General features: G+C 36.0%; 3 protein-coding genes across 5 annotated transcripts; 2 read left to right on the top strand and 1 right to left on the bottom strand.

Annotated features, from left to right (window-relative positions):
* Window positions 1–56: 56 nt before the first annotated feature.
* On the bottom strand, window positions 57–8,137 carry endou (endonuclease, polyU-specific). The gene is given in 10 exon segments (XM_048199373.1): window positions 57–283; window positions 500–642; window positions 765–871; window positions 951–1,014; window positions 1,016–1,065; window positions 2,701–2,900; window positions 2,973–3,129; window positions 4,691–4,705; window positions 4,955–5,178; window positions 7,891–8,137. Coding segments are annotated over 9 exon segments (909 nt in total). The 5' UTR covers window positions 5,013–5,178; window positions 7,891–8,137; the 3' UTR covers window positions 57–168.
* A 1,535-nt stretch (window positions 8,138–9,672) lies between these two features.
* On the top strand, window positions 9,673–14,128 carry tsfm (Ts translation elongation factor, mitochondrial). The gene is made up of 6 exons (XM_048199368.1): window positions 9,673–9,828; window positions 10,058–10,210; window positions 10,514–10,642; window positions 10,739–10,855; window positions 10,945–11,026; window positions 13,402–14,128. Exons 1-6 carry the CDS (start codon window positions 9,781–9,783, stop codon window positions 13,791–13,793), a joined length of 921 nt encoding a protein of 306 aa, XP_048055325.1. The 5' UTR covers window positions 9,673–9,780; the 3' UTR covers window positions 13,794–14,128.
* Window positions 14,129–16,598: 2,470 nt separating this feature from the next.
* Window positions 16,599–23,515, top strand: myl6 (myosin, light chain 6, alkali, smooth muscle and non-muscle). Of its 3 annotated transcripts, XM_048199370.1 has the most exons (7): window positions 16,600–16,743; window positions 17,034–17,061; window positions 19,148–19,291; window positions 19,753–19,926; window positions 21,530–21,607; window positions 21,704–21,739; window positions 23,110–23,515. In XM_048199370.1, the coding sequence occupies exons 1-6, from the start codon at window positions 16,741–16,743 to the stop codon at window positions 21,730–21,732; spliced, it is 456 nt and encodes a 151-aa protein (XP_048055327.1). In that variant the 5' UTR covers window positions 16,600–16,740; the 3' UTR covers window positions 21,733–21,739; window positions 23,110–23,515. The 3 variants fall into 3 exon arrangements, with proteins under 3 accessions (XP_048055326.1, XP_048055327.1, XP_048055328.1); XM_048199371.1 differs by lacking the exon at window positions 21,704–21,739 and having other exon boundaries at window positions 16,601–16,743; XM_048199369.1 differs by lacking the exons at window positions 21,704–21,739; window positions 23,110–23,515 and having other exon boundaries at window positions 16,599–16,743; window positions 21,530–21,660.
* The last annotated feature ends 1,454 nt before the right edge of the window (window positions 23,516–24,969 follow it).

Raw genomic sequence — 24,969 nt, 5'->3', positions numbered from 1 at the left:
GTTTTAACAGTTGCAGCTAGTGCATGTGTAAGAAGAATGTATTAGACAAGTAAAAGTAAGGTTTTTCTGTTCATGTTATTTTATTTGATCCAACATCAACTTCAAATAATTAAGTTAAGAATTAAGATTGCAGATGAGTTGTGTTGGTTGTGTGTTTGTTGATACTGATCAAGGTGTGGCAGGGTAAGCAGAGGCAATGTACTTCTTTCCATCCCCGTAGCTGCTATTGTCCCATGTGTAGGTCTGAATGCCCAGAGTCTGTCCTCCTAAACTCACATAACACCTGAGAAGCAGTCAAGCATTTATAATTCAAGCATTAATAACACATTATAATTTTAGAATAAAGGCCCGTTCAAATATAGGCCTAGTTATCATTATGGTTTGATGGATATGTCATAGGCTATATGGAATGGATAATATAAACAAAAATTAGTTTTATTTGATGAATAGCTGGCTGTGTGGACGAATAAAAGTGAATAGAGAGAGAACAACAATTCACCTTTTGCCAGGGCGGGTAATGTAGCAGAGACTGTAGATAGCCAGATCAAATTCAGGACTACAGCCAATAAAGGCAGAACCAACCTCTTTGAAATAGCCATCCCAATTAAACTGCATTCCCAATACGTCAGGATATGTGGTCCACTGAGAGAGAGAAGAAACTTACTTGATCAAAACTTCTAATAGCTACAAGTAGACATCCACACTTTTAAAATAAATGTTGTAGCACTGGTTTGTTTTGATTCACGTTAGGAAGAAATACTCACAGGGCCATCAAAACTATGGCTGTAGTAATTCAGGAGTCCCTGTTTCTCCAACTGATAAAACTGCAGCCAGTTGTGGAAACCAGACACCTTACCACTCTTAATTTCTCCTGTTGATGCACAACATATCAGCCAAAGATATACAAAATGCAGTTTGGTAGCTAATCACGTGGTCACACACAGACTGACCCACAAAGATGTGCTCAAACCCGCTGGAGTCCAGCTTTCCACTAGATCGAGAGTAAAGGCCGAAACCACATCATCTTCAGATCCTGGATAAACTCGCTCTGTGATGAGTATGCACCTGGTCCATAACACAATAATGTATGTGTACAGTCATTTGACAATCAAAATCGGCAGTATTAAAATATTTTGCATAATCTATTTACATTACATTTGATGACTACCATAATTTCACATTTTGCACCACAGTTTATTGCTATTTCTTCTAGTAAAGAAGTAAAATAATAATACTATATATAAATCTAAAAATTTTATACTACTGTTCAAAAGTTTATATCAGCATCTTATGCTCACCAAAAATACAGTAAAAATTGTAATATTGTCTGAAATATTACTACAGTTTAACCCCTGAGAAACTGCTGATAAAGACAAAAAAAATAAACGTTTGCTCAAGGAACATTTTTAAATATAATTCATATTTGACATGCAATAACTCAGAGTGGAAATAAGGTAGGAGGACAATTCATTTATTTATTTATTTATTTATTTTGTTTGTTTGTTTGCTGTATCTGGTTCAAATTTCTTGGTGATTCCATAAAGAAATAAGTTACAGCATTTGGAACCAAGGTAACCAAGGTTTGTTTATCCATTGGCGCCCCCTGATGGGCATTTCTAAAATCGTTTTTCACCTGGAGTAACTCGTGATTGGCTTATTAGTTTATGTTGATGTTGGACTCATTTCAGTCGGGAGAATCCACTGTAAGTAATGTTTTTTTTTTTTTTTTTTTTTTTTTTAAATATATGCATGTTTCATGAAGTTATGAGCAGAAATGCCAAGTGATAGCTACATTTTAGTTTTAGTTAACATCTGTGTGCCTGTGGGGTTTTATGTGTTGTAATTGCTTGAGCAACTCGTGATCGGCTTATTGGATTATGCTGATGTTGGATTCATTTTAATCATGAGAATCTGCTGTAAATAATGATATTTACACAATCTGATATTACACAATCCAATTTTCCACAATCAGAGCATGTTTCTTGATGTTACAAGCGAAAACGTGACATCAATGCTGCATCGGTTTATTATTTATGGGTCTTGCGGGGCTTTATGTACAAAAACTCGCTCAAGTTTAGTCAAAGCCCAAAACAATTATGCTTGTTGTAATCTACTCCATGAGACCTTTTAAATGACATATAACATGATTATCTGAGCTGTATGATGCTTTTGACACAAAGCTGTTTTCTATTTTAATATATTTTAAAGTATAATTTATTACTGTGATGGCAAAGCTGAATTTTCAGCATCATTACTCCAGTCTTCAGTGTCACATGATCCTTCAGAAATCATTCTAATATGCTGATTAAGTGTTCAGGAAACATTTCTTATTATTATCAATGTTGAAAACAGTTGTGCTGCTTAATATTCCTGTGAAAACTATGGTGAATAGAAAGTTCAAAAGAACATCAATGAAGTAGAAATCTTTTGTTATTAAAATGTCTTTACTGTCACTGTCTTTTGACTTTACTATACTCTTGATAAAATTACTGCATCCTTGCTGAATAAAAGTATTACTTTCTTCTTCTTTTCTTTAATTTTACTGACCCCAAACTTTTAAATGATAATGTAAATTATTTAATAAATATGAATATATGCAAAAATATTTATTCACCATTATTGTGATTGCAACATTTTATCACATTGAGAACACAAAAAATTCACAAGGTCCAAAACAAAAAGCATTTTGGTGTAACATACCTTTAGAGTTGAGGAATTTGTAGAGCTCCTTGCCCAGGTCAGTGTTCATGGTCTGCTGGAGGAAAGTGTCCTGTTCCTGCACTTCTTGCGACGGCACATCCTCCACTTCTCCTGTCATCCTTTTATAGTTGTCCAGTAGATTCAGCAGAGCTTTATATGTGGGTTTGGAGAGCAAGGTACTACTAACTTGCTTGAACAATCTAGAGAGAAAGAGAGCATTATAATACATAATATAACATGCATGGGTATATATGTGCTTATGTGTGTCTTACGGGCGTGATGAGAGGTCATTCTTGGAGCCGGTCTCAGAAGAAGAGATCAGTGTCTGAGGATCAATAACCAGCTCTGAGGCTGTGGCCCTGTTATAGTCTAACTTGTACAGCGTCTCAGATAGAGACTTGATCTCAGCATCAGTGACACTGGCTAATGCTTGGGATGTGAAATGGATACATAAAGAAAGCATTAGTGCCTGACAAACCCTGAGCAAACTGATAGAATTAAGGGAAGAATTAACATAATTACTGAAATTAAAAAAAAATGTTTTGTCATGTGACAGTGTTAATCAGTTAATCATCACTCAAAAACATGTTTAGTGTTCATCACTTTAAATCAAACTGGATTTGAGTTTATTATATGTTTTTTGGGGTTTTTTTTTGTTATTATACTTCCATATCACACAATGCTGGGTGTGGTGTAGATTTGTGAATTCAAATGTAACTTCTAAAACTAGACTTGTTTTATGAAAATGAATAAACAAATTCCTTTTGTCTGAATGTAATTGTAACTGCTCTTCGTTACAAATAACCAAACTGAAACTATGAATCATTACACAGTAGGAAATATATTTTGGCTTTTACGGCTGTGGTGTTTAGTACTTTAGAATGAATTCTGAGATGAACTAAGTGTGTGAAATATAGCAGTAGACACAGCTGAGTTTTATGCCACTTTTGGGATCCAAAATAAACAGGACTCAGGGTCACACTGAGTATCTTATCACAGATAAACCCCTAATATTTAGAACTAAACTCTTATTTTTGTGCCTGTTAAAAAAGCTGATTTGCCCATGCATGTGACTCAACAGACTTTGAGCATTGTAATATAAGAGATGAATAAAAGCTGTCTGTGTTTGTTTAGAATTACTTTGAGTGTGCGTGATTCGTCTGATTTGTGATTTAGTTGTGCCTTTTGTCTAATTGAACATAGACAAGGATTATTTAGCTTTACAACATAAAATGCCAGCTACTAACAACCTTTTTCTGTACTTTCGAATAGCTTTTTTTCATCCTATATCAAAACTATTTGGCACTACAAATATGTACTGTATGTTTTGGTAACACTTACAATAAGGTTTCATTACTAACAATGAGCAATACATTTGTTGCAGTATTTATTAATCTTTGTAAATGTTAGTATACAAATCCAACTGTTCATTGTTAGTTCACAGTGCATTAACTAATGCTATCAAACACAACTTTTGTTTTTAATAATGCTTTAGTAAATGTTGAAATTAACATTAAGATCAATAAATGCTGTAAAGTGCATTCATTATTAGTTCATGTTAACTAATGAACCTTATTGTAAAGTGTTACCAATGTTTTACAGAATTACAAATGTTAAAGCTCACCTCGACGACCACGCTGCTTTTTAAAGTCATCGCAGCATGTTAGCATGTTAAATATATCTCACCCTACGATGGCTTAAACGACTTTACAGGAAAGTGAGCCTTGAAGGAGGTGAGATATATTTCACATGCTGACTGTATTATTAAAATGTTTAATCTGACTTTTATTGAGTTAAATTTTATGTGAAGGAATAGATACCACTCGGAGGCATTTTTCTAAACCTATTATTTGTACTAGTAGGTATTAGAACAGTGTAAAATACAATTAGACATAAGGCACATCATTTGATTAAGGAGATTTGGGCATGAATCATTAGGAGAAAAAAATAAAATAGAAAAAGTCTGTGTAAAATTCAGTATCACACTTACAGAATTCCAGAGAATCTGAGAGAGAGAGAGAGAGAGAGAGAGAGAGAGACTTATTTGATTACAAACTCTTTTTTACAAATTACAAAAATTTTAAAACATTCCTCAAAAACATCTGAGAGAGAAAGAGAGAGACAGAGAGAGATGGAAGTGCATTTTCATTGGGATAATTGCTATGCTATTAAAGAACAAACAAAAGACACATGAACATGTTTAGTTTAATATGAATGTACAATCAGGATGGAAATTGTAGGCATTGCGACTTACCACTGTAGCCCTGAGAGGTCAGGGTGATGGTGAGAAAGAGGATGAGGATGACCTTCATGATAGATGTTAGACGATCCAGATGCACGAACTGAAGATTAAGACCCAATTTGGTTTTTATACCATCTCAGATAAATAAATCCGTAGGAACTCCTCCCATGCACCAAAATACTCGTTGTGATAATAATCACTACGATAGGACCAGATGACTCAGTTCCAAAAATTTCCTATGAGCAAAAAGGTAATATTGGGAGTAGTGAGATGATAAAAAAGAAAATAAATAAATAACTGAACGAATCTCCGTTCCTCTTTTTTCAGTTGGTTCAAAATCAATGAGAACAACAGAAATGTTAGTTGTCAGGTTCAAGGAACTGCAGACATCTAGTGAAAATGATAAATATATTTATATAAAATATACGGTACTATAGCAATTAACACAAATTTTGCTAAACTTTCTTGAAATCATGGTCTACCTCCATTTGGCAAGAAAGTGTTCTTGACAAGAATGTGTTCCATAATATGTTTCCATGAACTGATGAGTGGGCAAACAGCCAGAAAGACCAGGTGGTTCCATTCCCACTAGAATCAAGATCTTGCTTTCTTTCTTATACACTATATTGCCAAAAGTTTTGGGACGCCTGCCTTTATGTGCACATGAACTTTATTGACATCCCATTCTTAATCCCTAGGGTTTAATATGGAGTTGGCCCACCCTTTGCAGCTATAACAGCTTCAACTATTCTGGAAAGGCTTTCCACAAGGTTTAGGAGTGTGTTTATGGGAATTTTTGACCGCGCATTTGTGAGGTCAAGCACTGATGTTGGACAAGAAGGCCTGGCTCGCAGTCTCCGCTCTAATTCATCCCAAAGGTGTTCTATCGGGTTGAGGTCAGGACTCTGTGCAGGCCAGTCAAGTTCCTCCACACCAAACTCGCTCATCCACGTCTTTATGGACCTTGCTTTGTGCACTGGTGCGCAGTCGTGTTGGAACAGGAAGGGGCCATCCCTAAACTGTTCCCACAAAGTTGGGAGTGTGAAATTGTCCAAAATGTCTTGGTATGCTGAAGCATTAAGAGTTCCTTTCACTGGAACTAAGGGGCCAAGCCCAACCCCTGAAAAACAACCCCACACCATAATAAACTTTACACTTGGCACAATGCAGTCAATCTAGTACCGTTCTCCTGGCAACCACCAAACCCAGACTCATCCATCGGATTGCCAGACAGAGAAGCGTCACTCCAGAGAACACGTCTCCACTACTCTAGAGTCCTGTGGCGGTGTGCTTTACACCACTGCATCCGACGCTTTGCATCGCACTTGGTGATATAAGGCTTGGATGTAGCTGCTCATGGAAGTGAATGGAACACCTGAATTCAATGATTTGGAGGGGTGTCCCAATACTTTTGGCAATATGGTGTATATATCAGTGGCATGCGGTCCATATAAGCTGCGAATGCTCTGCAATGCATACCCAAGCTATTCGTGGACTATGCAATTAATATTAACACTATAAATTACTATTAAATTCCTTGTTTGAGGTGTACCATAAAGCCTACATGATAAAATGTTGGTAATCCGTATGTAACTGTCTGTAATTTATTTATTTGCCAAACAATGGTAATTTTCTGTAAATCTGTCACTGGCAGGCTGCCAGTTACGGAGACATCCGGGTTAGTTGATCTATAGCAGCTTTTTTTGTTTTTTATTTATTTCCAAAATTATACAATTATTCATAAAAATATTCAACAGATATAAATGTTTCACAAATAATACTAATACTAGTTTTTAATAGCATCATGAAACATTAATAACATTTTTAACCCTAGGTATTATATGATGAACATAAAGGAAAACATTTATATCAAAGAAAATATTTTCACAAATTAAAGAGAAAGAAAGAAAAAACCCCAGAAAAGGGTATACATGCAGGGGCGCCACTAAGGGGGGGAAAGTTAGGACGATTCTAAGGGCCCATGCACTTTTGGGGGCCCCCAGAGTTTTATTAGTAGTAACACTTGTCACATGTTGCCGGTACTCTCCTCTGAACACCCGCACCAAAACATAGAATCATCAGACTATTAATTAATTGTACATTGCGCATTTGGAGCTTTTATAAGCTTTACGAACTGAACGGATCAATTGTCTGCACAATATTACTAAACAACTGAAGCCCAGTTGTTTAATTTTGTATGAGTGGGGCACGAATCACTGTAAGAGTGCTCACCAGCGCACTCCAAAATTGTTAATATTTGCACGAGCCGTTCCTATGTGACGCTGATGATAAAATGTGCGACCCAGTTGAATTCTATTGAGAACAGGGCTGCAACTAATAACGATTCATTTTGGTAATCGATTAGTTGGCTGATTATTTTTCCGATTAATCGGATAAAAACCCTTTTATTCATTTTAAAATTTTATTCATTTTTATTTTATTGACAAAAAAAAAAAAACAAAACTGAATGCTATGAAAACATACAGTCATTTATTAGACCACCTGTCATAATAAAGAGAGACACAAATATTTTAGGAATCTATCAAAAACTTGTTTGAAACTAAAAATGGTATTTCAACGGCTCTGGGTCAAAGCAGAGCCAAATAGCCACATATCTCTGGGTCAAAGTAAATGACAAGTCGTGGTAACCAATCGGAATCCTATCAAGCGAGGACCTCTACATTCCGATTGGTTGCCGCCGAACCGCGTCATAGCTCATTACCATAATAGTTGACCTGACTTCAACTCTCCTCGACGCTCTCGTGCCGCGCCGCTCTCGAGCCTTTATGCAAAATGTAAATGCTCGCGTGAAACATTTACAGATAACGGATATAGCCGTAGAATGAGGACGCACATGCATCTATCAAAGCGCCTGACAGGGCAAGCCATTACGCTAATATATTAGCTTGAATCTTAACATAAATAATTCTCATGTTTTGATCTCGTACCTTTCCCGCAGCAGCTCACTGTTTCCTCCACTATTTTTAGATGCATTTTGGTCCATAGAAATGCGTTATTCAGTGCTGTAATTTGACACGACGGTGGGCGGAGCCAACTAATCGATCATGAGAATCGTTGTCGATGAATTTCATGATCGATTTTATCGAATAGTTGTTGCAGCCCTAATTGAGAATTGTAAAACGCTACAGAGAAAGTTGAACATGACCTAAAACAGCCATTAAAATGTCTGATGAAAAGAGGGGAAAACATCATCCTGCAAGCTTTTTAAGATCATGAAGACCACATTTAGTAGAATTTAGAGAGGGACTAAAATCTTTGCATGGCAGGGGGAGCTGCCGCTCATATAATGAGAGATGTTAATGCACTGACTTAAAAGATGCTGATTCTATCCTGTGTGTGGCTGGACTTTAACCAGCATCAGTTTAAATCTTATTTTTTTTGCCTTTCATGCTTCTTTTTGAAAATGTAGCGATTCTTTTGAAAATTTAGTGATTCTTTTTGGAAATGTAGCGATTCTTTTTTTACAAAAGTAGTGATTCTTTTTGGGAAAAGTAGCAATTCTTTTGGGAGAAAGTAGCATTTTTTTTTTTTGAAAATGTAGCGATTCGTTTTGGAAATGTAGTGATTCTTTTGAAAATGTAGTGATTCTTTTTGGAAATGTAGCGATTCTGTTTTACAAAAGTAGTGATTCTTTTTTGAAAAAGTAGTGATTCTTTTGGGAGAAAGCAATTTTTTTTTTTTAAATGTAGCAATTCTTTTTGGAAATGTAGTGATTCTTTTTTACAAAAGTAGCGATTCTTTTTTGGGAAAAGTAACAATTCTTATTAAAAATGTAGCAATTCTTTTTTAAGAAAGTAGCGATTCTTTTTATGAAAGTAGCAAATCTTTTTATGAAAGTAGTTCATCTTTTTATGAAAGTAGCTAATATTTTTGAAAAATGTAGTGATTCTTTTTGAGGATCCAGAAAATTCCTCAAGCCTGGACTCAAACCTAGGATTCTTTGTACACGACTGCACCAGAGGTCAGCAAACTGTCCACAAAGCCATCGGGAAGTGTGAGAATGAGCCTATTATATATATATTAGAATCTTTTGATGTTCTTTAAAAAGAAGGTATGATAATACTTTGATTAGCGTTTTAAGAACATTCCCCTGACACATTAGAACGAATAACGAACATGCAGTATTGTTGCCCTAAGGGATCATTGTAAAGGTGAATTATTGACAGTGAATGTCATCACCGAGGTGATAATGCACACATGCATATAGGCTATGTTAGCTTCATGTATGTGTGTTTATTTATTTTATTTAATAAAAAACTATGGGCTCTGTTCAGTTTAAAACTGCATGAACCTTCCATTCAAGACACAGCTAACAAAGCCTGAACCACTAATTGTTCGATATAAGAACTCAAGAGTTGCATTTAATTCTTTTTGTCCAAACTATCCAATGTTAGAGCTCTGGAGCACAAAAAAGTGCGGTGCTCGAAAATAAGTGTCATTTGGAACACATTTCCCTGTTGAAAAAGGTAGGTTTTGAAGCTGGCATGCTGGTTTGAGCTGGTTTATGCTGGTCAAGTGCTGGTCCTATAGCCTGTGTGTGTGTGTGTATACTGTATATAACAGAAATTACACATAAATGTACAGTTATACAAATCAATTTTGTATACAATCACAAAACAATCACATTTATTTAGTATTCCAGTTTAGTTTTATTCAGTTGTAGATGCATTTTGAACTCCTGTGCAGTAGATGGCGCCACACGTGTGCCTGACTTCTCTTCAATATGACCTTTCTCTCTCTCTGTAGAAAGCGTGCTTCAATGACATTCCAGTTACTGATGTAAGGGGGTTTGTGTTGGTTCTGAGGAAGATATAGAAATGGCTTTATATTCTTTATTTCGATCTGTCAGGTCTGAAGTAGTCAAGGTGGGCTTCGACTCATTTCCCATATTCAGCATTCTAAACTTTTAATGCCTCTGACTTGATGCTTTAGAAGTTATGATGATCTTTGCATGACAGTCTAGTATAATATGACATATTTGTCTTGGTTTTTTTTATCTTTTACTTGACAGTATTTGTAAAACGGTTTCCATTCGTCTCTGTAATGTCCTGTAGCATCATTAAATCACGTGCCATATTAATATGTTGTTCATAGGGATGCCTCACGCAGCATGTTCAGTCTCTCTACACCAGCTGCCCGAGTTTAGCAGCGGATAAAGCACTTCTCTTGAAATTACGCAAATCTACGGGCTACACCTTCATCAACTGCAAAAAGGCACTGGAGAAATTCAACAATGACATTACACAGGTGCGACAGAACGGTCATAAAGGCCTATAAGCAAAGCTGGCTGTGAATAGAAAGGAGGATGATTCCATCAAATCCAGTTTTAATTTTAAATTCTCTGTATTGTATTTGAACTTAAGTTGCTAAATATGAAATGCAACAGTCATCTGATGTGTCAAGCACATAAACTCACATCCTTGTTTATATGTATACTGTAAATGATTTAAATGTGTGTGACATAAGGGTCTGCCCTATACTGTTTCATAGGGCATGCAGCCACAAGTACATGGCAAGCTAATTATGACTTGTAAAATTTGATGTTTTCAGGCAGAAAGCTGGCTGCATGAACATGCACAAAAGGAGGGCTGGAGTAAAGCAAACAAACTGGAAGGTCGGAAAGCCAAGGAGGGGCTGATTGGTCTCATTAAGGGTGGCAATGCAGCTGTCATGGTTGAGGTAGACATTAACATGCCAATCTTGCCACACAATGTATAATTTGGTTCCCAAAACTATGTGGTGTATGAATGAACTAATCTATGTTTTTATGTTTAGGTGAACTGTGAGACAGATTTTGTGGCAAGGAATGAGAAATTTCAGCAGTTGGTGAAGGATGTTGCTTTGTCAATAATGGCTCATCACTGCAGCAAAAAGCAGACAGGGTATTTTAAGGTACAAGCCCTTCATTCATGTTTTCAGAAAATGTGCATTTCTTCCACACCTTTTGTAATCTACGAATGATGATCTATTCTCTCATTCAGAGTGAGCTGTCTTCTGAGGACATTTCAAAGCTCCACATTCCTGACGGACCCTCACTGGCAGATCAGGTAGCCTTGACTATAGGTGAGAATAATTTTTTACATTACATTACCTTTAGCATAACCTTCGAAAACCAGGTTTATCTGTGATTCCTTAGAGTGACCCTTTAAAATATTCAGACACTTAAGCCACAGTTAAAAATGTATAAATGTACACTACTGTTTTTAAAGTTTTAACGGTCAGTAAGTTTTTTGCTTTTATTCAGCAAGGATGCAATAAAGGGTTAGTTCACCCCAAAATGAAAATTCTTTCATTAATTATTCACCCTCATGTCGTTCCAAACCTGTAAGACTTTTGTTCATCAAACATGAGCAGAAGCTCGACTGAACCTGAATAACGCACAAGAACAAACCTTTTCCGGAAGCTCAAACACAAACATACTGTGTAACACACGAGATGAACCTCATTGATTACGCTGCACATTCGAGCTTCCAGGGGTTTGTTCTTGTGCGTTATTCAGATTAGGTTGAGCTTCTTTTTTTGTTCGCTGATCAATTTTTACATGTGAGTAAAAGCCTAAATTAAATCTGTTCATAATAAAAAGTGATCAATTCGCTTCAGAAAATTTGAATAAAACCCCTTGATTCATATGGATTCGTTTTCCTATCTCTTTATGAACTTTTTGAAGTGTAAACGTGTCAGCTGTAAAGGCAATCTATGGAAGGAAATCTGACAGCATTCTGTCATCAAAAATATCTTAATGTGTCTTCCAAAGAAGAACGAAAGTCTTACGGTTGTGGAACGACATGAGGGTGAGTAATTAATGACAGAATTTTTATTTTGGGGTGAACTAAATTAATCAAAGTTACCATAAAGACATTTAATATATTACAAAAAAATCTGTTTAAAATAAATGCTGTTCTTTATGTTCAAAGAATCCTGAAAAAGTCCTTAAATATTAAACAGCTGTTTTCAGCTGTGATAATAATAAAAAAAAATATTGAGCACCAAATCAGCATATTAGAATGATTTCTGATCATGTGACACTGAAGACAGGATTAATGGCTGCTGAAAATTCATCTTTGCCATCATAGGAATAAATTACATTTTAAAATGTTAAAGGTCCCGTTCTTCGTGATCCCATGTTTCAAACTTTAGTTAGTGTGTAATGTTGTTGTTAGAGTATAAATAAAATCTGTAAAATTTTAAAGCTCAAAGTTCAATGCCAAGCGAGATATTTTATTTAACAGAAGTTGCCTACATCGAACGGCCAGTTTGGACTACATCCCTCTACTTCCTTCTTTAATGACGTCACTAAAACAGTTTTTTGACTAACCTCCGCCCACAGGAATACACAAGAGTTGCGTTTGTAGTAGGGCTGCACGATTAATCGCATGCGATTGTCATGCGTGTCTCGTCAGTAAAGCCAGTTCTGTGATTAGCGGTAAATGTCCATCACCTGCTTTCAAATGGAGTGGCACTTAATATACAGAGCCGTAGTTCGCGGACAAGCTACGCAATATCGCGTTCATATCGCAGATGAATCGCCTTCGATTATGAACGCGATATTGCGTAGCTTGTCCGCGAACTACGGCTCTGTATATTAAGTGCCGCTCCATTTGAAAGCAGGTGATGGACATTTACCGCTAATCACAGAACTGGCTTTACTGACGAGACACGCATGACAATCGCATGCGATTAATCGTGCAGCCCTAGTTTGTAGAGTGTGTTTGTCGCCATGTCGTCGAAACGCTGTTATTTTCATCCCGCAGTCCAATCACCGGGTCTGATTCCGGCTCAAATTGATAGGGTAAAATTAAAGACATGTTTACAATAACACTGAGCGCATGCATCTCCACGTTATGGTAAGAGGCATGACTTTTCCGGGCAAGGAGCGCTAAACTGCTGTCGAATCACAACACAGGAACCGCTGGCACAATCAGAACTCATTACGTATTTCTGAAGGAGGGACTTCATAGAACAAGGAAGTCATCAGCCCGTTTTTATGACAGTGGAAACAGCGGTATACAGATAAGTAAATTATGTGAAAAATACTGTGTTTTTTTACACGCGAAACATGAACACATGTTATATTGCACACTATAAACACAATCAAAGCTTCAAAAAACCATGAAAAACGGGACCTTTAAGACAGAGAAGTTTTTTTTTTAATGCAATATTATTTCACAATAGTACTGTTTTTAATGTATTTTTGATCAAATAAATGCAGCAGTTGGTGTGCATAAGAAACTTCTTTCAAATAACATTTTTAAAAATCTTACTGATTCCAAACTTTTAAATGATAGTATATTTATCTGTACAGTACAAGAAATTCTGTATTTACATGGTGTTATCTTCACAACATGATTTAGACAACATGTTAACATTTTCAACACCTTATAATAATTAAATACAATACAATAATTAAAATAATAATGATCTTTTTTTTCCTCCTTCAGGGCGATTGGGTGAGAACATTGGCATGCGGCGAGCCATATCACTTGTCGTGCCCTCTGATTGGCATATTGGCTCATACGTTCATGGGATGGTTCCTGGGCAGGTTGGCATTGATATGGGGCGCTATGGATCGCTAGTTGTTTTTCAAGGTGGACCTAAGGAAGGGACAGACACTCTGGGAAGGAAGCTGGGGCAACATGTAGTGGGTGAAGCACCTGTTTCTCTAGGCAACATGGACGATATACCATGCGGTGAATCTGAGACGAGACTTTTGCCCCAGACCTTCCTCCCAGATCCCAAATACACCGTGGGACAGTACCTGATTTCACAGGATGCACGTGTGCTAGACTTCATACGTTACAAGTGTGGAGAGAGCACCAGTCAAGAGGAGTGAACAGAGCCATTTGAATGAGAAAATAAAAGGCTTGTAAAAATATGAATTATATTTCCTTGAAGGATAAACTTCAATGTATGTCGAAAAGCCATATTTTCAGCAAAATGTATCAAAAAACTCATTCTTTTTTCCATGCCCTATTCATGATATAACTGCTGCGTTAGTCCCTACAACAATTTTAGTTTATTCATGAATGGAAAAAATATGAAATGCAAAGTGGTCTAATAGACATTGCTGTTTTGACACTGATATGTTACTGGTAAGAACTCTGACTCAGATGAGTTAATCTAAGCAACTGTGACACCACAAAAAAATAAACATTTTACAATCTGAAATACTGATGTCATAGATTTTAATTTAATTATATACAACATTTTTTAGTATGAGCACCTATAGTTAAGCAGTTGACTTGGGCAGCATCTGTGTGGTTGATCAAATGCTTTACTGCCACCTTCTGAGTTTATTTCGCTAGGATAATTAAACATCCTTATGTGCTATTGTCCACCCTGACTGAATCTTTAGTGCCATCTAACGGAGTGCAAGAAGAATTTGAATATTTCATATTTGTTATGTTTTAGAATGTGCATGTGAATGCACTGATTAAAAATTTAAAGTATAAATGAAATATATAGTGTGGTAGGTCTAAAGAAAATGTGGAAGAAAACATTTCTATATGTGCTGAGCCTTCTTCATAGTAGAGCTGTGCATGTAAATGATTTCCACACAATGTCATTGTCTGAGAGAAAGCTGACATAACATCATGGCAGAGGTTCCCAACTTGTGTCAGTAGAACCCCTTAGATTTAAAATATTTACTTGAAGTACCCACTGAGATTTTGAGTGAATATTTCAGTGATTTAATGACACAAACACATTTTCTCAGTTCTTTGATGTTGGTTTATGGTCACACTGGTGTTTCAGGAGCCAAATCGAATTAAATATATTATAATAGGCAGAATGATAATATTTTTATTATTGTGAACTTCTACGCAATTGTACGCAAATGAATATTTGATGATTTATTTTACATTAAAAGTTACAAAACTAATATTTATTGTCTTAAAGTCAGCATGAAACTGAAGTTGCCATAGTTTTTTTTTCTCCCTATTATGATGTAAATCCAAGTGAAATGACTTCTCAAACAAGAAAAAATGTTGGGAGGGACTTGATTTTATCCATCAGGAATTGATTGGCTCGTTGTGGTTGCTATTGCTGTGATCTCATGTGAATGACAGTTTGTCCTGCCCTTGCCCCAGTAAATGTCATCATCAGAGATGTCGATGCAAGGAGGGGAATTTATAATTTCCCCTTACCGTTTAAAGAATATATTTCAGTGCTTAAAGCGGTTCCTTCCGGTCTAACTCAACATGTTAAATGTCATCTAACTTTTAGTAAGAGTGACACAAAAGAACCTGATTTGATCTTAGATGGAATAAGTATATTTAACAAAAAATGTAATAAGAAGCATATTTGACAAATCCTTCAAAATAAAACATGTAACATTCCTAAAGGAAAATTTTATTGGAATTTTCAAAGCTCCACATTCCTTTTATGCAAATTTTATTGCATCTCTTATTGATTCTATAGACTGGAAGGAAACCTGGCTGTTATCGCATAAATACTGCATCCCAAATAAGTTCATTTTAAGATATTACATAAAATATATCCTGTGAATGAAACTGTGGCAAAATGTATGGAGATTAACAATTCTTGCTCTTTTTTGTGGGAATAATGAGGAAACACTGATCCATTTATTTTTCCAATGTGAAAAAACTCAAAACTTTTGGAATAGTTTATATCTTCATATAGGTAAGCATCTTGATTCTTCCAAATCCTTTCAATTAAAAGATATAATTTGTTACTATAAAGGTACAACTAATACTCCAATAAATAATATTGTTAATTTTTGTTTTGGTTTGGAAATTTTTTATCCATAAGCAAAAATTCTCTAACTCACAGCCTACCTTTTCACATTTCTTAATTGAAATTGGTGCATTTCTCAAATCTCTTAGATTGATTAAAAACAAGAAAAGTGACAGATTTTTGAAATCTTATGATGATTTGTTTGGTAATGCCTCTGATGCATAATGCTTCCTCTGTATTTAGGATGTTATTTTTATTATTATTATTATTATTTTTCCTTTCTCTTATTTGTTTGTGGAACTTTACATGAAGATTTTATGTAATTTAATTCCTGTAGAGGTTCTGTTTTTTTTATCTTTGTATCTGTCCATTGTTTGATGCATAATAATAATAATTTAAAAAAAGGAGGGGAATTTATTTTGAATAAAGATTCAAAGGATACATTAATTAAAAAACAAGATGTGCACAGAGAAATCATTTGTAATATGTCAGTGTTCCATAAAAAAATAAGAATTGTCAATTTTCATGGTGACTTTGAATTAGTAATTTTCAAACTAGAGCTTTTTGCGAAATACTGTTAACTTGTGTCCAAATACGTTGGAAATAATCCAAATGTGTGAATAAAGCGAACCTAGCGCATATTGTGTTCACAAATGCCCATTTTAAACTCGTATATGGTTTGATAATCACAATGACTAACCTATATCGCGATTTCAGTTTTATTTCAATTCATTGTGCAGACCCATTTATTTATTTGTGTGTTTTTACTTTACATTCGATTTAATAAAATTAAATTAGCTTTTCCATCAACTCCTGTAGTTCCCTCGCGAACCCCCTTTTGGGAAACGCAAACAGCATTACGGTAGCCTACTCAATGCTTTTCTGCTGCGCATATAATACTGACATGCCGGTAATGAGAGTAGAGAACCAGCGCCCGCACTATTTGATTGGCCGATTCAGCTTGAATCGAGTTGACATGACATCATCGTGAATATAGCGGTGTCACACAGTGTGTGCGCCCATACTGTAATTCACACAGCGTTCATACTGACGCTCCCTCCTCTCCATCCTCAAGCACTGCAGTCATGGTAAGTCCATTATCTTAGCCAGCCATCTCTCATTTTCACTATAATGCAGGTAACGCCTGTTAGTCACACAGTCGGTAGGTGACCGTTAAACAATGTTCATCTCATAAGGTTTTTAAAGCCACCTGTCAGACCAATATCACACGCATTTAATACTCACATGTGTCTTGGTTTGCTCTGAATGTTGTATTTTGAGGGAGAATCTCATTATCTTTTATTATAAGATCAAATCAATGTATCTTCTGTTTTAATGCTGATCTTCTCTATTGCCCTCCTCATCCTGTCATGGACAGTCTGAGTTCACAGAGGACCAGATTTGTGGTGAGTAATAAATGTTGGCTATTTGAATATATTGTAATTTTTCGAGGTTATATAGTTGCGTTTGTGTTGCCGAATAATGCAAAATAAACGTAGGCCTGCACATCAGCATACAGATGTGCAGTCAATGCTTAGCACTTGGACACATTATATGATGTACAAACTGTTGTGCAGTACCTAATGTCCAGTGTAACAGAAACATCGACAGGAGGCTTCTTTTTAAAATCAATTTCTGGTGCTAAATTGCTGAGGTTACAGTGCAGACAGTTTTCAGATGCGGCGCTTTTGAAGTACCGGAAGCTGCTGCTGTGGAATGTGTAGCTGGAGACGCTACGTATGAACAACATCACAATGGATTAGTTGTGAATTCAAGAAAATAATAGTCATGTGATTGCTGAATTTCGTCGAGCTGAGGTGGCGTGATATCGTGAGCTGTTTTTATTGTTGTTATTATTATTAGGTCGTAGCTGCAGCACAAAGCTCCAGTTTAAACGTTTAGTGATCACGGGCGAGTGCTGCGGATTTGATTCATCTCAGTGACTCGAATCATTTGAATCAGGTCAATGAAAAGATTCATCCACTGACTCGTTCAGTGACCCGTTTGCAGGTTACATCGTTACGCCCGTAGATATGTTACATAAAAAAGAGATATGTTACATTATGTTATCTTTGGTAGGTCGACAAGTGTCTTTTGTGTTATGAATGAGTCATTTAATCATTAACCCAACGATTCGTAAATCGCGATTAAGATGAAATGGTGAACGAACTTTTTATTCTGTAATGTGACGTGCATCCAAATGTAAAAGATTATCGAAAAATTAAAAAAAAATGTAGGGCGGGGACTTGGATGTCTTGTTATATCTGTAAAGGTTATGGTGTGTGTTTAGCGTTCAATTAAAAAAAAAAACAGAGTTATGATATTTTGATTGCTAGGTAAAAAAAAAACATGCATGCATCGTTCACAATAAGATCACTAACATTTAAAAAATAGGATAAAATTACATTTTATGCTGACTTCATTATAAACTGATGTGCATGAATTTTATCAAGCTATTGAAAAATTACAGCAATAGCCTAAATAAATGAAGAGATTTAATAACATTCTTATGTCAATCTTTAGTCATTTTAACACAGTTAGTGTTGGTCTATCATGTTGTATGTTACCTTGTTTATGAAAAATCCTCACACATTAGATGGTAGAGTACATAGTGTCAGTGTCATTTGAGACAAAACTAATATTCCTGTTGATGTAGTGCTGTGATCTCTCTTATGTCCATATATGGATAATCACAGTGAGTGTGTGTGAAGTTTGACTCAGGCCGGCCCGGGAAGTGTCGCATTCCTGTAAGCTGCTCTGCCGAGCGCTATGATAGTGATCTCAAAGCCTCAAGCAAGAACAAGAAGCCTAAACATTTTAGATCAGAATTTGCTTGTTGCTTTAGATTAGAATAAATCACGTAGGCCTGGTTTCACAGACAGGGTTTAGATTAAATCAGGATTAGGCCTTAGTTCAATTAGGACATTTAAGTAGCTTTTATAAACATGCCTTAGAAAAAATATTACTGGTGTGCATCATTTTAGGATATGTCAGTGCAAGTTGCTTTCAGTTAAGACCGCTTAAACATGCATTTCATCTGGGACTAGGCTTAAAGGGATAGATTTTGCCATAATTTACTGACTGTTATGTTGTTCCAAACCTGTATAAGTTTCTTACTTCTGTTGAACACAAAAGAAGATGTTTTGAAGAATGTAGGTAACCAGACAGTTGATGGTAGCATTGACATCCATAGTATTTTTTTTTCCTACTATGGAAGTCGATGGCTACTTTCAGCTGTTTAATTACCAACATTCGTCAAATTATCTTCTTTTGTGTTCAACAGAAGAAAGAAACTCATACAGGTTTGGAACCACTTGAGAGGGTGAGTAAGTGATGACAAAATTTTCATTTTTTGGGTGAACTATCCCTTTAAACCTTGTCTGTGAAACTGGGGGTCATTGTCGTTTTCTTTTTTTCAGTCCACATAACTACACATAATTGTCTGCATCACCTGACTAATGCATTTTCTTGCTCTCTTTCTCTCGCTAAAAGAGTTTAAGGAGGCCTTCCTCCTGTTTGACCGAACAGGAGATGGGAAGATCATGTACAATCAGTGTGGGGATGTGATGCGTGCTCTGGGGCAGAACCCTGTCAATGCTGAGGTCCTCAAAGTCCTGGGCAACCCCAGTAATGAAGGTCAGACCCTTCTTTTGCTGCATTGTCCTGTGTTATTTGTTAAAGTGCATTTCTTTTAGTACAGGAAATTATGTTAAAGGATGTTGGTATAAGCAAGGTTGAATCATGTCAATTTTATTGGCTAAACAATGTTTAAAAACCCATTTAAAGGGATAGTTCACTCATCATTTACTCACCCTCATGTTGTTCCAAACCCAGATGACTCTTTCACTTCCCCTGATCAATAAGCTATACTTTTCCTTATTCTGTCAGACAAAAGCAATTCATCTCCTTTAATCAGTCTAAAATGCAATCAGGACAACTTCAAACAATCCCACTGAATTAATCTAGTTGTGTCTTTATCCTCTGTTATTATAATAAAATTATAAAGTGATGATTTTCTGGCCTAATTCTCAGTGTGTTAGTTTGAATAATGTTCGTTTGAATAAAAATATGAGTGATTGTAATGCGTTTTTTCTCAGATATGAACATGAAAATGCTGGACTTTGAGCAGTTCCTGCCCATGCTGCAGGCCATCGCTAAGAACAAGGATCAGGGTTCATTTGAGGACTTTGTGGAGGGGCTGCGGGTGTTTGACAAAGAGGGAAATGGAACGGTGATGGGCGCTGAGCTGCGACATGTCCTCACAACACTGGGTAAAGATTTGCGGCCTCTTTTAGAATTATATTTCAATATTACAATCTTTCTTTGATTACTCACAAGGTTTCTTTCTCTTAGGAAACATCTTAGGGTGTTTTTCTCTGCTCCTTTCAACAATTCACTGAGATTTCTATTGATATTTATTTTGAAAACCAGAACTAAAATATAGTACTTAAGAAGGTTTGATAAGAACTGTGTGCATTGTATAGAGAGAGAGTTCAGGTTGGGATCCAATGATTAAGAGATATTGGTAGCGATCATTCAGGAATAGAGGTCTTTCATTGACTTTAAGTAGACTTAGTGGCCTTATTTAAAGGTGCCCTCAAATGAAAAATTGAATTTATCTTGGCATTCTTAAATAACAAGAGTTCAGTACATGGAAATGACATACAGTGAGTGTCAAACTCCATTGTTTCCTCGTTTTTATATAAATCTCATTTGTTTAAAAGACCTCCGAAGAACAGGCGAATCTCAACATAACACCGACTGTTACGTAACAGTCGGGGTGTACGCTCCCAATATTTGCATATGCCAGCCCACGTTTCCAAAATTATAAAAGGCATTAGACAAGGGCAGCCAGTATTAACGTCTGGATGTGCACAACCAAATCATCAGACTATGTAAGCAAGCAAGAACAATAGCGAAAAATGGCAGATGGAGCAATAATAACTGACATGATCCATGATAACATGATATTTTTAGTGATATTTGTAAACTGTCTTTCTAAATATTTCGTTTGCATGTTGCTAATGTACTGTTAAATGTGGTTAAAGTTACCATCGGTTATTACTGTATTCACGGAGACAAGAGAGCCGTCGCTATTTTCATTTTTAAACACTTGCAGTCTGTATAATTCATAAACACAACTTCATTCTTTATAAATCTCTCCAACAGTGTAGCATTAGCCGTTAGCCACGGAGCACTATCAAACTCATTCAAAATCAGAAGTAAACAATATAACAGTATACAATACTCACATAATCCGACGCATGCATGCCGCATGCATGACGAAGACTTTGTAAAGTTCCATTTTGAGGGTTATATTAGCTGTGTAAACTTTGTTAAGGCACTGTTCAAGGCAAGCGCGAGCTCTGTGGGCGTGGACCACGGGATTTAAAGGGGCCGCAGCATAAAATCGGCGCGTTTATAATGATGCCCCAAAATAGGCAGTTAAAAAAATTAATAAAAAAAAATCTATGGGGTATTTTGATCTGAAACTTCACAGACACATTCAGGGGACACCTTAGACTTATATTACATCTTTTAAAAACATAATCTAGGGCACCTTTAATTACATTAATTTATTTTAAAAAATATATATACTTTTAAGATATACATTTCAAGGGCACATTCAATACAATTAAGCACACTCCTTTTCACAAGAGTAAAATATTTTGAAATAAAATACATAGATATTTTGAAAAATAAAATTGTACTTTTTGTTGGATATAATATCAGTCCTTCCAATCAAAGAGACTGACTGCCAACAAAGCACTAGAAGCACCTTGCAGCTGTACAGAATGACATTCTGCAAAACATAAGTTGAAATATATTTTTGAGGAGAATTTGATGCATCTTCTTGCCCGTGTTTTATGATAGGTGAGAAGATGACAGAAGAGGAAGTGGAGACGCTCTTGGCAGGACATGAGGATGCTAATGGCTGCATCAATTATGAAGGTACAACAATCACATATGGCTCTTTATTGGTTCTCTGAACATCAAGACTATAGTGTAAGTGTCAATGTTTAATCCATTTGCTTTTCCTTCCGACAGCACTTGTGCGCCACATTATGGCTGGTTGAGGAGAGGGTACGGATTGTCCTCTGTTTGTTTTTACTCATTCTTCTCTCCTGCAGCTCCCTCTCTACTGTGTACCTTGGCTGTAGCCTAGCATGTAGCATTTCTGCATGTGCATACTGTAGGCGTCTCCTGACTCCCACTGTTGCCATGGTGATGCTGTGCCGGCGCTAACAGAGTTTGCTGGTCACCTTTATGCCCATCTCCTCCAAACCAGTCATTCCCCTTTATTCTTTATTCTTAAATGTATAGCCTATTAAAATCTCTTTTGCTTGCACTACTTCTAATAGGTCACATACACACTGCAGCTAAATACAGATGTAATTTCAATTTCTGAGCGCACTGCTGAGGTTGGTTATTTTCAGTGCCGGTCAAAAATGTTGAATAATTCTTATTGTATTTGCAAGAATGCTCACCAAGGCTGCATTTACTTGATCAAAACTACAGTAAAAACAAAAATAATATTGTGAAATGCAAAATGAATAATGAAAAAAATTTTTTTTTGAATAGTAGTTACAGTTTCCATAAAAATATGAAGCAGCAAAAACTGTTTCTTGAGCACCAAATCAGCATATTAGAAGGATTTCTGAAGAATCATGTGACACTGAAGACTGGAGTGATTAAAATTCAGTTTTGCCATCACAGGAATAAATTGCATTTTAAATTTTTTTTACTGTATTTTTAATCAAATAAATGCAGCCTTGGTGAGCATAAGAAACTTATTTGAAAAACAATTAAAGTATTTATTATTCCAAACTTTTGTGAACTGTTTTTAAATGTGATTGTCACTTCTAAATCTCTGCAGTGAGTACGCAGGCATACAGTGTATATAGAAGCTGATGGTAATTGTGAAAGAAAAAAAATTCTTATCAGCATCTTATTTAAAGGCTAAAACGGTGCCCGGGTAGTGGATTCGGATGGGTCCTTTATAGAATCTCCTACATTCTGGTATGAATATCTGATGTTACCGTAGGAGGCTTTGCAAGGACATGTATTGTTGATTCTAGCATTCAGTCCTGTCACATTACTGTTCCTGCTTTCTCTCTCTTCTCTACTTGTGTATTTATCTATTCTCCTCATGCCTTTGTAAGGTATGCTAACTCATTTTAATTTCTTTTAGGCCTGGACAATCTCTCTTCCTCTCCTTTCTGTCAAATCATCCTGGGGCTTCTGCATTTCACCCATAGTTGTTGCAGGGAAATGTAGTTTGACTGCCAGTCACTGAACTACACATACTGTGCGACCTTTGACTGTATATGGGTCTAGAAGTAAATTGAACCTCATGTGTGATGTCCATGGCAACATTTGCTGAACTAGTGGGTTGAATATTGTTGGATCACTGCTTCATATTTCTTCTTCTTCTTTTTTTCTCTCTTCTACAGAACTCGTAAGGATGGTCATGAGCGGTTGAAGAATACAAACACGTTTATTTTTGTCAGTCAGGCCCCCAATTTATGTGATTCTTCATTTCCATATTAGCTTTTTAATTATTTGTTCTTTATTTTGTTCCTTAAGTGCCTTTTATCATGTTTCTGGAAAATTATGGCTCATTTCATTCCAAAAACTTCCATTGATGTTCATTGGTTTGCTTGAATACCTTCCATTCATCCATTGCGTTCTTACCACTGGTCAGTGTATTCAGCATCTGTTTGTCTTAAACTGTGAGGGACATTTTGATTGGCTCTTATTGCATTTTTTTTTTTAATGAACCTGTTATCTAAATGTTTGTAAGTAATTTAAAATCCCTCTTTATTGTCTGATGTTCATCATAATAAATATTCAGAATCATCTTTGGTTTTGTTGAATTTCTCTTCATGTCAGAGTTGTGAGTGGGGGTGTATGTGTGGGTTGCCTTGTAAGGCATTGTTGCACCAACCACTCCATTTTAGTATAGATATTAACTAAAGTAGCACTGACTTCTCTCTCCCAATAAACATGATACAAGACAATACCAAATTAGGAGTATGTGAGGGTGCTTGAATGTGCTCGCTGGGAACATATAAATGCCTACGTGTTTTAGTGGTGCTGTGTTTACCTTAAGAGATAATTTGACTTACTAAACAAAACCTAAAGAAAAGGACTGTTTAGACTTTTATGGCACGTATAATAACACTTAAACACTCTGCGTTGTTCAGCTGCAGTGTGTTGTGAGTGTGAGGGAACGCGCAAACGGAAAAAAGAATGTTCTGATTGGCTGTTGTGTGATCCATAGTGTTGCGTCACTATGGATCACTAGTCAACATGAAATCGGTTCTTATTTTTTATGGACTATTGCAGTGTTTATCATAAATAATTTATCTGTGCATATTATTTTTTAAAGTCATATGCCCATCGCCAAGAATGTAATGATAGTTTTTTTCTATGTCGTTATCATTATAATGCCTGTTCACACCATGGACGATAATTATAATTATATGAAGTTAATAATTGTTCTAATTCTATGAGAAAATAAACTATTCAGTTATGTCATCTGCTGTTTTAAAGGATTAGTCCACTTTCAAATAAAATCTTCCTGATAATTTACTCACCCCCATGTCATCTTAGATGTTCATGTCTTTCTTCAGTCGAAAAGAAATGAAGGTTTTTGATGAAAACATTCCAGGATTATTCTCCTTATAGTGGACTTCAATGGCTTCCAAACGGATGAAGGTCAAAATTACAGTTTCAGTGCAGCTTCAAAGAGCTTTAAACGATACCAGACGAGGAATAAGAGTCTTATCTAGAGAAACGATCGCTCATTTTTGAAAAAAATACAATGTACTATATGCTTTATAAACACAAATGTTCGCCTTGCGCCAGGTCAAAAAGCTTATGCTGTATGTCCTATGTTTTCCCTATTCAATTTACGGAACGAACACGGCACAAGTTCCGTTTTTTTCGTAAGTAGAATAGGGAAGCGTAGGACATACAGCGTAAACTTTTTGAAGAATACAGAAAGCGGATGCACGTGCAAGGCGAACATTTGTGTTTCTAAAGCATACAGTTGTTTTTTTTTTTTAAATGACCGATCGTTTTGCTAGATAAGATTTTTATTCCTCGTCTGGTATCGTTTAAAGCTCTTTGAAGCTGCACTGAAACTGTAATTTTGACCTTCAACTGTTTGGAGGCCATTGAAGTCCACTATAAGGAGAATAATCCTGGAATGTTTTCATCAAAAACCTTCATTTCTTTTCAACTGAAGAATGAAAGACATGAACATCTTGGATGACATGGGGGTGAGTAAATTATCAGGAAAATTGTAT

Source organism: Megalobrama amblycephala, linkage group LG8 (genome assembly GCF_018812025.1).
Source record: "Megalobrama amblycephala isolate DHTTF-2021 linkage group LG8, ASM1881202v1, whole genome shotgun sequence".
NCBI lineage: Eukaryota > Metazoa > Chordata > Actinopteri > Cypriniformes > Xenocyprididae > Megalobrama > Megalobrama amblycephala.
The sequence above is the reverse complement of the archived record's forward strand: the minus strand, read 5'-3'. Positions and strand labels throughout refer to the sequence as shown.